This window comes from Tribolium madens, unplaced genomic scaffold (genome assembly GCF_015345945.1).
Source record: "Tribolium madens isolate multiple individuals breed KSU strain unplaced genomic scaffold, Tmad_KSU_1.1 Scaffold_20;HRSCAF=117;Tcas5.2_LG4, whole genome shotgun sequence".
NCBI classification, from domain to species: Eukaryota; Metazoa; Arthropoda; class Insecta; order Coleoptera; family Tenebrionidae; genus Tribolium; species Tribolium madens.
In genome coordinates this window covers 4,539,637-4,554,864 of record NW_025400985.1, presented here as the reverse complement: position 1 = coordinate 4,554,864, position 15,228 = coordinate 4,539,637, and the positions used below count along the sequence as shown (strand labels likewise).

The following is a 15,228-nucleotide window of genomic DNA, read 5'->3' as shown; positions in this document are numbered from 1 at the left end:
AACATGGAACAATGGAAAAGACATTTATTCACTAGAATTTGATACACGACGTGACAGTCTCAGTAAACTAAATGTGTCACTTTTAAAAATACTTACTTTCAAAAAAGACTTGTTTTAGTCTTGTAATCATATTTTGATAAAAACACCATTTATAAAAAGATAAACTAAGTTTATTAAGTAGTATTTGTAGACTTGCACTACACACTCATAAATTAAACAAATACCTAATGACGACTATTACAGTATTTAACTATTTACATCACAAAAACCAATAAATTCCATAAATAAATAAAAAAGGAAATCTTACAACCAATGATGTGACAAAGTTTTCATGAGTTTTCTTCAAAATTAAAAAAAATACATTCACTAGTTCATGATAAATTTAACTAAAACCTATTTACATATCTGCTGACGTTATTGTAGGATCTGCGCTTTTGTCAGCTGTGCTTGTCGTGGCTTTAACCACAGTTGGACTCATGACACGTGCGAAAACTTGACGCCCCTGAACACCTAGAAAGCAAATTTTTGGCATCTTTTCACTTTTTTGCGACAATGACTCACCTCGGCCTTGTCCATGTGCCTGAGCTAAGGGTATAACTTTTACCCCTTGTAACGCTTTGATATTGATAGCAGTCCCTTGAAACCCCGCCGGTAACAAAATCTGCTGTGCCACAATCTGCCCACCTTGCCCTTGACTCGCCAGTACTACCCTTTGAGTGTTGGTCGCCGTACTCGTCTGTAACCGCACTGGGTGTCCCTCCAACACGATATGTCCTTGAGTGGTGACACTTTTCACCCCTGAACTGAAAACCACCTGTTGTGGCGTCTGCATCTTCAGCTGAGGCCCCAGAACTACATTCTGTTGATTGATTATGTTTATATTTGGATTATTCTGCGTCGTCGGTATAGCTTTTACAGCGTTCTGTAATACCAACGAGCCTCCACTGGTGTTCGGTTGTGTCTGAAGTATTACATTTTGCCCTTGTATGTTTTGTATCGTCGTGCCTTTACTCGCCAACAGTACAGGCTTGCCACCTATATGCGTTAAATTTAAGTTGGCAGCATTTACCATCCGAATCGTGTTTGCATTTGCGGCTAACGTCATAGGTTTTGACGTTAAAGAAATGTTTTTGGCCGAAGCCAACTTGACTTGGTTCTGTTGACTCATAAATATTTTCGGTTGGACGACTTTTTGACCGTCTGTCGTTATCAATTTAGCGTTGATTAATTGTTGGGCAATTTTCGGCGGAAATTTAGTAGCACTGATAGCTTGTTGTTGGGTTTTGTTGGTGGTAACGCGCGCCACTGGTTTTGTTGTTGTAGTTGTGATAGTCGTAGTGAGGGTTGAAGGACATGTTGTTGTTGTCGTTGTGGTGGTTGTGGACGAACTAGCCATTACGAGTTTAGGTTGACTCGTTAATATTATGTTGTTTTGTGATCCTACAGCGAATTGAGCGATCGGATTTTGTTTTGACGTACCGGTCAGTTGAATTATGTTCGTAGGGCCGCCTTTGGTACCAGAAACGCGCAATGTAGTACCTGGAACAAAACCTATATTGCAAAACCAACAACTCAAATTGACAAATATATTTCAATTACCTTGTGGTAACGACCCATGTTGTTTCTGATGCGCCAACAAACTCTCCACCGAAATCACTTGTCCCGCAGCATTCGTCAGAACCTTAGCCACGACTGGACTCTGTGTCGACCCCAAACTCTTCGTTCCTTCTACCGAAAACAACCACATAAAATCACTCTTATTCAATTGCTCATAACTTACCAATCCCGACTTTAACCTGCTGTTGCGTTTGTTTCTGCAACCCTTTCTGTTTCAAAACGATCTGCTGTTGCTGCTGCTGTTGCGAATTTAAAACTGTAGCTTGTGGCAAAATCTTCTGCTTGATGGTTTGCAAAATCTGCTGTTGTTGAGCTGGCGTTAGCGTCGCCTGCGTTTTGATGTGTATCTGTTCGGGCAGAGCTCCTCCCAACTTCGGCTCCCTCACCAGCGTGACATTCTTGATAGCTTGTAGTTGCTGAGGAGTAATGCTTTGAATAAATTGTTGAGGTTGTGTAGTTTTTAGCTCGATTTTTTCAGCGTCACTTTGTTGTTTTTGTTTCGCTTGGATGGTTTGAATTAGTTGTTGGGCGACGATTTGTTTAGGAGGCGTGGCACGTTCTTGTTTACTCGACGGAATTATCAGCGACTTACCCTGAGTTGGAGAGATAATTTTGACTAATCCTTTAGGTTTCGGGGGTGTTTGTTTGATGATAGGACTGGACGAAGAAACGCGATTTTGGACGATAGCTTGCAACGCTTCGTTTATTTCTTTCTCGTCTGAAGTGGGCATTTTTTCCTGATTTGAAATAAGGAGGGAATTGGCTTTGGACGTACCACTATCCCCACTCTTTACTTTAGTCACACCTTTAGGTTTGTCGTCGCTCTTGGTAACCTTATTTGCGACTTTATCACTTTTGGGTTTAGGTTTAGGTTTTTTACTTGTCGCTTTTTTCGATTTATTCACTCCTTGATATTGTTGATGTATCCGTTCGAAATCTTCTTCGGTCCGGTTTCTGTGTAAATAAATCCAAATTTTTCTTTTAGGATCGTATTTAACGCAAGGGTCAAATTGTGTATGCATTCTATCCAAAGCCCCACTTACAACTGATTGTAAGACATTATCAGGGGCAGTACTTGAAATATATTGCGAACTTTTCAACAATTCGCATATATCACCTCTGGTACCTTCCCCATTGGGTAATCTAGCTGTCGCATCTCTCACTAGTGATAAAATAGTAACAAAATTTGGCCGATCTGCATTCAACATCGTGTGACCTCTAGCTTTAGTATTACCAACTGAAGCGTTATAAATGCCTTTTAAAGGCCCCACTACACTTTCGTAACCATTACAACGATAAGTGAACGCTTTATGTGGATTATCATATCGTTTGCGTTCTTGTTCCCGAAACTCCTTGATTTCCTCAGATGTCGCCTTCCTTACCGTCCAATTGGTGGGACACCGAGGAGGAGGCGGAGTCTGCGACCTATCAGAAACTTCCACGTCGATTTCTTCCTTATCTTTCTCCTTATTGCTCTTGGCCTCGCTTCTGTGCTCCAACCAGTAAGTACACAAAGGTGCTAACAGTGCGTCCGAATCACGACCCGCCCCTATCCACTGGTACATATCTAGAGGAATTTTATACTCCATGTATGGTACAAAATCATCAGGTTGTTCAAGGGAATTCCCACATAAAAAATTCACAGCACTTTTGAGCAAATTCACCCAATTGTCCACCAAACTGTACCAATCGTTCAATGGACTTATTGGGTTCTCCTGCCAGGATTTCAGCCGTTCTTCCAGTGTCGACAGATTCATTCTATGCTCGTTAGTCGAACAGATGATATCGCGAATGAGGGACAGGAAATTTGAGTGAGTTTCTTGCATCAATTCCGGTTTGTTGTTCAATTCCAAAATATCGATGTTGGAATTGTCCAAATCGATGGGAATTTCCATCATATCGATACCTTCCAGATCGGAAATGGTGACGGGAGTGATCTTACCATACTGGGAGAAGGGGATGGGTTTGTTGGTAGTCGTAGTAGGCGTGTCGGGTTTAGGGGGCGTGAACAGTTCCGTCTTAACCTCATTTTTAATATTTTTACTTGCACTTTTTAGATTTCGGTTCGTTTTAACCTTTTTTGCATGATTAACAGTCACCGCGTCCACGTAAGAATCCGAATCTGACTCGTTGTCGGAATTTGAGCTGTGTGATTGTGTACTTAATCTAACTTCCTTCCTTTTCTTTTTCACTAATTTATTGTCAGTGTGATGTTTTGGAGTCAAAGTTAGATTTTTAATATAAGGCAACTGGGTCCTATTTACAATGTCTGATAATGTTATACCTTTAGTGTTATATTCGGGATCGTCGATTCGTTCTAATTTCCGTCGTTTGTGTTGCGAAATGAGTGTCTTGTAAGTCTCATCGGTGATGTAGAAGGGATTACGTAATGGAGTTATGAATTTTTCTAAATCTAAACCGTTGGCTTTTGTTGACATAGTTGACATGAAAATATCTGAAGTTGATGCGTAGTTATTTCGGATACTGTTGAGATGACGGCGTTGTTTTCGAGAGAGAGGGACAGGGGGCCCTTCTGGGTAATTCTCGTCAGGTGAACAGTAATTATCTTGCGTTTTAGCTTGAATTGAAGCTAAAATCTGATAATATCGTCGTTTTGTTCGATGAACGATATAATTTAAATTAGGATCTTGGATTTTCTCAATTTTGGGTTCTACACCAGGTGGGAGATTATTGATTTGATTGAGTAACTTTTGTTGAGATTCTATCACATCCTGCTTTAATTTCTCTCGGAATTTTTTATACCTATACATCGCTTCTTTCTTTTGTGCTTTCTTTATAATTCGCCGCATATTTGCAATGTCTGGACGAAAATACCCATCTTTGAGATCTTCATGGAACTTCTCTAATGGATTATTGAAACGGAAAGTGTCACAACTAAACAGTTTTTCCAGCGTTTTATTCTTTTCTTCTTCATCGTTTTCCGGAAAATTTGGCAGAAAAGTTTGCAAATGTTCTTTGTTATCATCCGACAATGAATTCCAAGTTTCACTGGACAGAACTGATAGAAAAATGTCTTTTCGTTCGCAAAGACCTTGAGGTAATTGTAATTTAGTACCATATATTTCAGCTGTTTCCATTCCATCATCATCTGAGGACTCAGTTGAATAATCAGAAGTGTCATCTGAAGTATCGCTGTCCATCGCTGTAGTGTCCTAAAACCCGAAAAGATCCTTTCAGCATTGATAATATTGACGGGAATTGAGGTGTTTGACCTCTGGATTTTTTGCCACAATTTTGTGGTTATTTTTGGTTAGGAACAGCGGGACATGTTTCAATTTCGCGATTATTGAAGGTGACCCTTTTAAATTTCTCTGATTTTTGAAAAAAATCGGAGAAAACTGCGAGAAACCTAAAAGTGTGACAATCAAGCAGCCGCTTGTCAATAATAATAAACAATCGAATTTGAATTGGCTAAAAGGCGGGGAGGGGTGCACTCGAATTTTTGTGAAAAATTTGCACCCACCTTCTAAGTTTTATCCAGATTAATCCAACAGGCACACGCTACGAAATGGTATAAATCCGGCACGCCTGCATTGCGGATATACCAAAACAACGCATATACACAGCCAGTGGTGGGCCGCGAAACCATTTTGATACGAGCCATCAATACTAAAAGTCAAACTTGGACGTGCCGATTTCGACACTATTGCACTTTCCAAGTACAAAAACACCGTACCATTCGAAACGACGAACAATTTTTAGAGAAACGTGCGAAAACCCGATCAATTTCGACGGAATTTTGAGGATTTATCGATGAAACAAAACACGAATTTTCGCAGATTTGAATGCAAACTAGACACTTTTCGTGGTGTTGGGTTGGCACACATGTAAATTTAGGGAATTGCGCATGACTTTTAGTGACTTTTGTGGGCAAAATGGCGCTCAACTTACAAGTTAAAATCCATCCGGTGGTTCTTTTCCAAATTGTAGACGCCTACGAAAGGAGAAATGCAGATTCGCATCGAGTCATTGGGACACTCTTGGGTATGTGATAGAATTTTTCGTTACTTGTGAAGTTTCAAATGTATTGTGACATGTGACAGCTGCCTAACCTACAAATGTCAAATCTTTGTATTTAAACTTGTGAAAGTTTCAAACTACTCTGCTTATCGTATTAACAATTTATAGGGAATGTCGATAAAGGCATCGTGGAGGTAATAAACTGCTTTTGCGTCCCTCACAAGGAGACCGTTGACCAAGTCGAAGCCGAGTTGAATTACGCCATGGATGTCCACGACTTAAACCGTCGCGTAAATTCCAACGAAAGCATTGTCGGTTGGTGGGCCACAGGTCACGAAGTCACCAATCACAGTTCCGTCATTCATGAATACTATGCTCGCGAATGCAACAACCCAGTACACGTGACCCTCGATTCAAGTCTTCAAGGGGGTCGCATGGGTCTGAAAGCGTACGTGTGCGTATCTCTGGGCGTTCCCAATGGAAAACAAGGCTGTATGTTTACATCAATCCCCATTGATGTTACTTGTTACGATCCTGAGGTCTTTGGGTTGCAACTGTGTCAAAAAACATTGGGGGCGGGAGGAGGCAGATCTCGGAACGTCCATCCATTGATGGATTTGGCCCAGGTTTGTTTTTATTTACTTTAAAGAAAATACATTCATCTGTGATTGTTAGGTGTCTGAAGCTGGATCAAAAATGGGAGTACTTTTGGAGCAAGTTCTACAATATGTAGAAGATGTTTTGGCTGGAAAGGTTCAACCGAATAATGCAGTAGGAAGGTCACTGCTTGATTTGATCAATTCCGTGCCGCATATGAATAACGAACAGTTTTCAGAAATGTTTAACAGTAACGTTAAAGACTTGCTAATGGTGATTACGTTGTCTCAGCTTATTAAAACACAACTGCAACTTAATGAGAAGCTCACGCTACTCACGTCGGTTTAATTTGGATTAATAGTTTTGTATGACAAAAAAAATAAAAGAGAATTTTTAAACTACTGTTTCCATGGTCAACATTTTTGGTGGCTAAAAATAATATATTCATTCAGATTAGGTACTAATATATACATCATTTTACAGATTGTGTAAACAATGCCCACACTAGTCTTAAAATATATAAAATGGTCAAGTACATATCACAGCAATGTTAAATATTTACAAGTATTGCTTAATAATTTCCAATTTTATGACTGGCTATTAAGAAGAAAGCAGAGTATTAATATTCTTCATTATTCAACAGTGTTTCCTCTTGTCTACCTTTCCTATAGTTATTCCACGTAATAAAACCAAAAATGATGAAAAGAAGACATCCCAATCCAATAATCCCAAATCCTGTATACTGGCCAATAGAAGGAAGAATAAGAAGCATCTTGGCTTGATTTGCCAAATCTTCGCTCAAAACGGCATACTGTTTGAACCACAAAGCTGGAATCAAATATTCTTTCCTAACCTGTTCCAATAATCTGTAAAACACTGTTACTGAAAATTCAATTCAATTTACAAATAAATTACGTTATTCTGTCGATTTTTTCAAGATGAAGATTAATCTGCGCTGCTACTCTAGCATGTAATGGAATTCCGGTTTCAGGTTCAATCGAAATGAATAATTCGTGCTCGGTTTTGTTGGGAGTCATTCCCGTGATAGCTTCTCTATAGTACGGATCAGCTAAGTAAAAATGTGGATAGGAAATAAAAGCAGGAGCTCCAAACCTAAAACGTAACAGGAGTTATCTAAATTTGAGAAAAGTTAAGAAAATTACTTGCAGTGCGACACGTTTCTAACACCGCTTGGTAAAACATCCCCAGGACTGAAACATTTCATGTCCGGGTAACGTGTTCCGTTATCAAATAATTTTTCATCGCCAACGAATTTGTGGCCTACGACGCCGTGCAATTCCTCTGTTCCTTGCCTGACTAACGTTAAAGTACTGAAAAAAAATTCCAAGTCGATTATTTAAAAGATTGTTATTGCAGCCTCATTCCAATTGTAAATATTATTATACAAGCTGATTCACGAGGAATAATGAGCCTGACCAAATTCTCGATGCAACCACCATTACTCTTCGCAAGTTATTTTGCGATAACTGTAATGTTGGTTGCATCGAAAATTTGGTCAGGCTCATTATTCCTCGTGAATCACCCTTTAGTGACAAATCTTTGGGAAATTTGGTGTAAATTTTATTACAATGTATACCTATATTACCGTAAAAACCCGATTTCAGTTAAAACCCGTTCTTCCTAGAAAAAACTAGTTTTAACTGTGCTGTTTAGGCAATACGAGTTTTACCTAGTGAAAACTAGAACTATCTGATAAACTAGAAATCCCGAACCAATTTCACAGAAAACTAGTTCAAAGCAGTTTTAACTGGAGTACATTAGTTAAAACCGTTTTGTGCTCAAGTAAACGTCGCATTACTTATATCGAGAGATCAAGATAATTTGTAATCGAGTCATCTTTCGAACCGAAAACGTATGTCTGTTTTTAAACTAACTGCACGTGAAACTTTAAATAAAATAACAAGTCGTAAAACGGCAAAATGGGTTGAAATTAGTCGCCGACGTATGTACAATAGTAGCGTTTTTTTAAAGGAATATCATAAATTTAGTTATTAAAAGCATCATCTTTTTGTTTATGCCATTTTACCTTTCGACTTGTCATTTTATTTGACTTTGACATTTCACAGACACACGTTTTTAGATCCAAAGATGACTCGATTACAAATTACCTTGATCTCTCGGTACTATAGTTGTTTCACCGTGTCCCGTGTTTTGTGTTTGAAATAAATTATTCACGAACGTACAATTTACTGTAAAGTTAAGTAAAAAGTAGTTTTACGTGAATTATGTTTAGTCAAAACTAGAATAAAAATTTTTTTTTGCTAATTTTAGTTTTCACTAAATTTATCAGATAGTTCTAGTTTTCACTAGGTAAAAACTAGAGTTGTCTAAGGAGCACAGTTAAAACTAGGAAATCGGGTTTTATACAAATGACTATACCTGCACGTATCTGGTGAAAAAATTTGGGCGTATTGGTCGTTTTGGATTGGATACCATAATTCCCCGCTTGTTCCATTGACTTCTCCGCAATAATTTGGAAAATACTCAGTTTCATGGTTATAATTCCACCAAGCGAACTTTCCGAGCTTTTGGATGTCATCAGTGCCGTCATACATGTTGTAAATGCCATCGTAATCGACAGAATTATTCCTCTGTTAAACAAAAAATAATATATTGACCATTCGTACAAAGAAGAAAAAGAACACTTTATTATACAGAGTAATTTAAATCAATTAAAAAAATCAATGGGAAAAATTTCCTTACCGAATAAAACCATCCAAATCTGTCAAAGGGTACATTTATATGCCTTAAATGCAATTTTTTTAACAAATCCAACAAGGGATCGTCGTATCCGTCAAAAATAAATTCCCTCGCTGTTTTAGTCACAGTGATATTAACGCCTTTTTCTTTGATAAAAAAATTTACACCCATTCTTACTATAGGATGTTTATACTTGACTAAAGACCCGACCGTCTGTAAGAAAAACTATCCTAACCAAAGTTTCCGTTGTTACAAAAACTTACAACTAAAATCGGATTCAGTGTCGTAATTACGTCATCTAAAGACCCTTTAGATTTCTCTGGAACATAATGCCAACTTCTCTGAGTCATGTAAGTCACCGTGTGATTGTTATTAAATATCACATTTTTACGAATATGTTTTTCGCTGTAAGTGTAAGGACCGTGTTCTTCAAACGACGGTTTCACCAACCATTTAGCATCGATAACTTGTTTCGAATTAGTCCAATTGTACAAATAAAACTCAATGTACATCGGAATCGGTGTTTCTTTCCACATTTTGTATTCCGTTGTATCATCGCTACCGAGATTTAGTTCCTGAAAGCCAAAAACTTTGTAAAATTGTGTTTTTTTCACTTTCATAACATAACACAAAGCATTATTAACAGTAAAAAATGTATCAACAAGTAGTTGTTGTTTTTTTACTATAAAACTCTTGACATTTGAAAAATGTAAAAGAGAAACTTTAGCGAATTTCTATAAATATGTATGTCCAAGAAAGCTAATTTCGTATTTAATTAACAATCTCTCAAGCCAATTAAAAATTTCAAAATTTTCATATCTCTAAATTTTTAAACACGAATCTTAGAAAACATTGTGATTGTGAAGAATAAATCTATTTTCGGTAACCATCTAGACATTCAAAAGGATGAAGTTCAGGACTCGAGTAAAAGGAGGAAATAAATTATCTTCACCTGATCTTTAATTGACTGGACTAAACCGTTCCAAGAAACGATAATCACAACGCCGAGGACTAGGAAGAACGTAGCGAATCCAAATACGCTCCATTTTCGGCAAGTGGGTGTACAGTAAGGCATTCTTTTCTGCAAAATGATACAATACATGATAAAACACTTATCGATTGAATTCTATTGTTTTATGTGCACCTTGTTTTGCAACAACATGAGAGCACTCGAAGAGGATTATATTAAACACAATAGAATGGAAAACACGCAACTAATGAACAGAGTTGGTTTATACTACAATTATCGCATATATTATCGCTTATTTTGTTTGAAAAACTTTGACCGCTGATAGTAAATTAGTCATCTGGTGTCCATTATAATTAGTCAATTATTTCCGTATGTGAACTTAAAGAAATAAAATGTATGAATCACACTAGTACCTATAACATTTTTGAAAAAATTAAGATTCTAAATATGTGTGTGCGTGAGGTTCATATTATTGTTTTAAATTTATTTTAGGGACTTTTTTAAACACTCAACATAGCCCTATGTTCAGTTTAAAAAACCAAAGATCTATGCATTTCTGTTATTAATAATAATCTCAGTAGTCTGTCTACGATGTAAAATTAAGTTATAGATTAAAGATATAAAAAGTATAAAACTGCTTTTATGTTGCATTTTTTAACGAATTTTTCGACGCTAAAGTGGAGGTTGCACTGTTTCCATCTCAGAAACTATAAACATTCAGATAAGACAATTTGAGTCATTTTGCCTTCTTTAGACTAGTACATACATCTTAAAATTTCTGCACAACTTTTAAAATCGCAACTAATTCTACTATACAACTATCTAAATAAAAAAAATTGACTGAATCATAAAATTAATAATTCATACAAGTTTATCTTGTATGTTAAATAACTTCCAGATTAATTTCAAAGTAAAAATAGTAATAGTAGTGGCAATCCAAAGCTATTTTAAAATTCTTGCAGCAATAACTAGTATAATACCCGCCCTTTTTGACAGAAATACAAAAAAGTCTAAATTTTTCATAAATTTTCACTGCAGTAATAGTAAATAAAGTCAATATTATTTTTCATATTTTTCGTAATCCCATTCTGTTATCTGAATTTAACAGAATTGAAATGACAGATGAAAAGTTATTTTTCACAGCGTCCGCCCGTTAAAGATTAACTTCATGATGTTGCGATTTATTTTAAATTTGAAGCTTTACTCCTCTCTGAGTCAGGAATGGGATTACGAAAAGTCTTGAACGACACACGCCATATACCAAATAATAAATTCGGTTGATTATAAACCTCGGCTTCGCCTTGGTTTACAAAAAATTCAACCTCATCTGTTATTTGATACATACTTTGAGTGAAATTCCTTCCCTCGAAAAAAACTAATTGAACAATCAATAATTATTTCTAATAAACCATCGTTTTAGCTTTTTGTACCAAGCTCTAATTCAAAATTTACTACAGTATTAACACACCTTGAAATACTTAATTTACCTACCACATTTTTGTTTACACGATTTTATATGAAAATGCGCCAAGTTTCCCTTTAATAATAAAAATGATGTAGGTAGTTTTAATATTTGGAAATAATAATTTTGATATTATTTTATCATTATCAGATAGATAACAACAAAATGATTACAAACGTTCTTCTAATGTTTGTACTGAGTGGTTATAAATGATTTTCATCTAGCCAGCTTTGGAATTTTTTTGCATGTAAGTTTATTTGTGCCGCTCTACTTTTTTGAAAGCTATAGTTCTGTCATTAGTGTCACTTATTAATTAATAATAAATTGTTGTTAATTAAACTTTTATTGTTTCAACTAACTTCCAATAATAATTGATAATAATGTATACTTTGGAAGAAAACAAGTTTATAATTGAAGTCTATTTTCGAAGTGGACGCTTAGTAAACGGCGATTTTTTAATTTTGAGTTACAACAAGTAGGTACCCCTATTTTCGTAAAGCGGCATTTTTTATTTTACATGGAAAATTCACAGCTGGCTAGATGAAAATCATTTATAACCACTCTGTATAATTACTTGAAATAAAATAAGCACACTTTACACTTTCACATTACACGGTCTGTAATTATGTATCCGAACTGTTCACTATTCCTAACAAAATTATAGGTACCAAATGATTAAAAAATGAAATAGAAATGTTAAGAAAACGTATTGCATAACTTGAAACAGCTATCCACATTTTGCAAACGTAAGATACTGTCATAAACAGTCTATGACAATATCTAGTCCTCAAGGCACCCGATTAAATTTTTATGCAATGGCAAAAAAGCACAGCACAAAGATGTAGAATTTATAGTTGTCATTTAGACACAAAAGCACTATACACAAGTGTCAGTTTTTTAGGGTTTGCGGATGAAAAAAATGTATGTTATTCGGTGTAAATGTTTAAATGAAATAAACGTTCAGCTTCGCGAAATAACGTACAGTTGGAGGCAAAATACTTTGGTCGTCACTTTTCTGACACTTTAGTGTAATTCCAGCTTTAACGTTAAAATGAATGAGAATTTCAAATTAATGACAGCTATTATATCTTTCTATAAAAAATATGTGCAACTTGTCAACTATGATTGACAGTAGCTAAAAATAAGGTTAACAGTCCTAAAGCATGCTTTACAATTTAATGTCACTCAAGTGACATTGAAGACCAAAGTATTTTGTCTCCAACTGTATCACTTTTACTTCTGTAAAATCTACTGTTACAACACTACACTACACGCTTCTCACAATTTTGTTTTTCAGTGCCTTTTCTTATCTATTTTTTTTTAAATTATATTAACAATACGAATGTTTGTTTGCCACTGATATCGAAATTTATTTATAAATTGATTATGTACAATTTTTAAATATGTTATAAGTAGGTGATTAAATACATTTAGTATGACATCAAGAACAAAATGATAATTTTTGTAACACAATAAAAGCCAAGTTATCTGCGAGAATGTATTTTGGGTTGCGTCTGAAAATCAGATGGGGTCGTTATTTTAATTAACTCACCCTGTATATTATACATCAAGGGAAAGAAATCCATAATTTCACAATTATTCGTAAGGTGCTCTTTACAGCCAGAGGGCGAACTCTAAAGCACCAAAGGAATAATAGTATTTCTTTCCACTGGTTTATATACTATTTTTTGCACGACTTGAGTTTAAAAATACAAAAAATTGGCTGTAATTTTTATTTAATAAAATTTAAAAATTACCATAAAGCTAGCATTCTTGAAATTACACCATGACAACAATAAAAATGAATATGCAATAACCTAAGTGAGGTTAGTAGCAGATAAGGCCAGTTTTACATTTTTATTTCAATCGAATGACCAAAGCATCCAAAATTCCATGTCCGAACCTGTATGAATTTATAAGGAAGGCCTCATTTAAGTGAAGTTGGTAGGGAAAAGTACTAAATTGTTTTCAAGACTTTAAAATAAGTTTCAGTTTCTGATGAAAATAAAAATGAATGAACATACTTAATAAAACCACTGTGTCAAATTTAAAACTTGCAACAGGCAATTTCTCTCAACTGAAAAAGTTATTAATAATCACTCAAAACCGTTTTGATGGTTCCTAGAGAGAATTAAAACGACACACCTCCACCCACCCTTGAATATAATTTAAAAAAATTAAAATTTAACGTCTACTTTTTGTGTGAATCAGCCTTCAAGTTAAAGATGCATTTAGACTTCCACAACCTACTTGATGTACATTAATATGAAAAAGGGTATAGGATCGTGCCATTTAAAATTTTCAACTGAAGGTGGCTGTGGCTTGAAGGGTGGGTGGAGGAGCGTCACTTACCATGCCATTTTGATTCCCCCTAAAAACTACCGAAACGGTTTTGAGTGATTCTCAATAACTTTTTTAGTTCTAGAGATATTGGCGATTGCAAGTTTTAAAATTGACACTCTGTATATTTTGTAAATGGAGGCAAGATGACCTTCAATTGTCTTTAAATGTAAATAATGTAGGCATGTAAAATGTAAATAACTGCGTATTAAGTGGTAATATTAAAAACAAGTAAGTAAAACGTTAAAAGGGGTATGAACTGAGTCAAAAATACTAAAAGTGTGTATCAACAAATACAATCAAAATAGATAAGCAAAAGCTGCGACATTGCCTTTTAGAAATTATTTGCATATGACACAATAATCACTACATAACCAATAAATCTAGAAAGTACAATTGGTAACAACTCACCTTAAAATCCTACTGAGAATGTAGGAATATCACAGATACATCGACATTAACCTTAATTCAAACATGTTTTCAGGAAACAATTTTTAAACATATCAACGCACAATACCTTAGCATCTGTGAGTAATACAATTTCAACAACAATATTTCAACCTTGAGCTATTATTATCTACAAACACTAGCTGTCATATTTTAGCAAGCTATGCAACCAACAATACCGTAACATCCAGGAGAGTTACTTCGAAAATTAATTAGGTTTCAACCAAAAATACCTTTAGCGTATGTAATTGGATATAATATTTTATTTAAATTAATTCATTAATCAATGTGAGCTGGATGTAAGTGAGTGAAGTCGTCAAAATGACAAGTACCTAATTGTCTACTGCTTCAAGGACTTTAATTTCATTTTCTGGACCAGTAGCAGCCCTCTGACGGGGTCTTTCATTGGGGGCCAATCTTGTCGTAACTTATTGGCTTCCAGTTTTCTAAATGTTTCAGAAACCGGATGGATTCGATTTGGATACCACTCCAAGTACAAAGCTGCTGCCGCAGCTGCATTTTTCTTACATTCTCCTTGGATTAAAACCATGTCCACTTTTTCGTTTGTGTAGTAATACATTGTATTAACGAAAATTGACTGTTACTTTTTAAATGTCAAAATGAAAAGATATGCAAAGTATTCTTGGATTCAATTTTATAATTTTTAAAAATGAGGCCTATGTGAATTGTATAATGGGTTGCTGCTCAAATTATTTCAGAAGTAACTCTTCTGTGACTGACCCTGTATATCATTTTGTTCGTCTCTGTGAGTCAAATCAATGCACTAAAAAAAATTCAAAAAGCCCACACACATTGAACTAAATTTTTTTTTATAATTTAAATGAATTGAAAAAAAAATTCTTTAACTTTAAAAAATCATTACTCAATAACTATTAGGCCGATTTCCTTTAAGTAAAGACCATTCTAAAGGGATGAACTTGTCCTTTAGAATGATATGCAATTTGAAATTAAATATTGGCGAACTTTTCTTCGAACAGTGTAAATCGAAGGAATCTAAGAAAAACCCTATGAGTAAAATTTTTCTTCTTCATCACCATCGTGACGCATCTTTTTACTAGTTAGGATCCAAATT

At 35.2% G+C, this 15,228-nt stretch overlaps 3 protein-coding genes across 7 annotated transcripts; 1 reads left to right on the top strand and 2 right to left on the bottom strand.

Moving 5' to 3' along the window:
* Nucleotides 1–148: 148 nt before the first annotated feature.
* Nucleotides 149–5,380, bottom strand: LOC123006025 (nuclear factor related to kappa-B-binding protein). Of its 3 annotated transcripts, none has more exons than XM_044400169.1 (5): nucleotides 5,102–5,380; nucleotides 1,781–4,790; nucleotides 1,600–1,728; nucleotides 562–1,551; nucleotides 149–510 (listed from the first exon to the last, which is right to left on the bottom strand). In XM_044400169.1, exons 2-5 carry the CDS (start codon nucleotides 4,776–4,778, stop codon nucleotides 398–400), a joined length of 4,230 nt encoding a protein of 1,409 aa, XP_044256104.1. In that variant the 5' UTR covers nucleotides 4,779–4,790; nucleotides 5,102–5,380; the 3' UTR covers nucleotides 149–397. The 3 variants fall into 3 exon arrangements, with proteins under 3 accessions (XP_044256104.1, XP_044256106.1, XP_044256105.1); XM_044400171.1 differs by having other exon boundaries at nucleotides 562–1,539; nucleotides 5,102–5,378; XM_044400170.1 differs by lacking the exon at nucleotides 5,102–5,380 and adding an exon at nucleotides 4,851–5,029.
* A 58-nt stretch (nucleotides 5,381–5,438) lies between these two features.
* Nucleotides 5,439–6,593, top strand: LOC123006027 (eukaryotic translation initiation factor 3 subunit F-1). Its single transcript, XM_044400176.1, has 3 exons — nucleotides 5,439–5,622; nucleotides 5,767–6,224; nucleotides 6,274–6,593. Exons 1-3 carry the CDS (start codon nucleotides 5,514–5,516, stop codon nucleotides 6,541–6,543), a joined length of 837 nt encoding a protein of 278 aa, XP_044256111.1. The 5' UTR covers nucleotides 5,439–5,513; the 3' UTR covers nucleotides 6,544–6,593.
* Nucleotides 6,503–14,259, bottom strand: LOC123006026 (protein croquemort-like). Of its 3 annotated transcripts, XM_044400175.1 has the most exons (9): nucleotides 14,206–14,251; nucleotides 14,100–14,150; nucleotides 9,869–9,997; nucleotides 9,180–9,491; nucleotides 8,920–9,129; nucleotides 8,596–8,807; nucleotides 7,359–7,526; nucleotides 7,111–7,308; nucleotides 6,503–7,061 (listed from the first exon to the last, which is right to left on the bottom strand). In XM_044400175.1, exons 3-9 carry the CDS (start codon nucleotides 9,989–9,991, stop codon nucleotides 6,815–6,817), a joined length of 1,470 nt encoding a protein of 489 aa, XP_044256110.1. In that variant the 5' UTR covers nucleotides 9,992–9,997; nucleotides 14,100–14,150; nucleotides 14,206–14,251; the 3' UTR covers nucleotides 6,503–6,814. The 3 variants fall into 3 exon arrangements, with proteins under 3 accessions (XP_044256110.1, XP_044256109.1, XP_044256107.1); XM_044400174.1 differs by having other exon boundaries at nucleotides 14,100–14,259; XM_044400172.1 differs by lacking the exons at nucleotides 14,100–14,150; nucleotides 14,206–14,251 and adding an exon at nucleotides 10,061–10,191.
* Nucleotides 14,260–15,228: the final 969 nt, after the last annotated feature.

Bases quoted from the DNA above. Each gene is read 5' to 3' on its own strand.
- LOC123006025 (XM_044400169.1), bottom strand. From the start codon at position 4,778: ATGGACAGCGATACTTCAGATGACACTTCTGATTATTCAACTGAGTCC. The intron at 1,552-1,599 runs GTAATTGAAATA...TTTGCAATATAG, and splicing joins ACATGGGTCGTTACCACAAG to GTTTTGTTCCAGGTACTACA. The intron at 511-561 runs GTGAGTCATTGT...TTTGCTTTCTAG, and splicing joins GGCACATGGACAAGGCCGAG to GTGTTCAGGGGCGTCAAGTT.
- LOC123006026 (XM_044400172.1), bottom strand. The intron at 9,492-9,868 runs GTGAAGATAATT...TTTGGCTTTCAG, and splicing joins TCCAGTCAATTAAAGATCAG to GAACTAAATCTCGGTAGCGA. The intron at 7,062-7,110 runs GTAATTTATTTG...AGTGTTTTACAG, and splicing joins GAAAAAATCGACAGAATAAC to ATTATTGGAACAGGTTAGGA.
- LOC123006027 (XM_044400176.1), top strand. From the start codon at position 5,514: ATGGCGCTCAACTTACAAGTTAAAATCCATCCGGTGGTTCTTTTCCAA. The intron at 5,623-5,766 runs GTATGTGATAGA...AACAATTTATAG, and splicing joins AGTCATTGGGACACTCTTGG to GGAATGTCGATAAAGGCATC. The intron at 6,225-6,273 runs GTTTGTTTTTAT...TGTGATTGTTAG, and splicing joins CATTGATGGATTTGGCCCAG to GTGTCTGAAGCTGGATCAAA.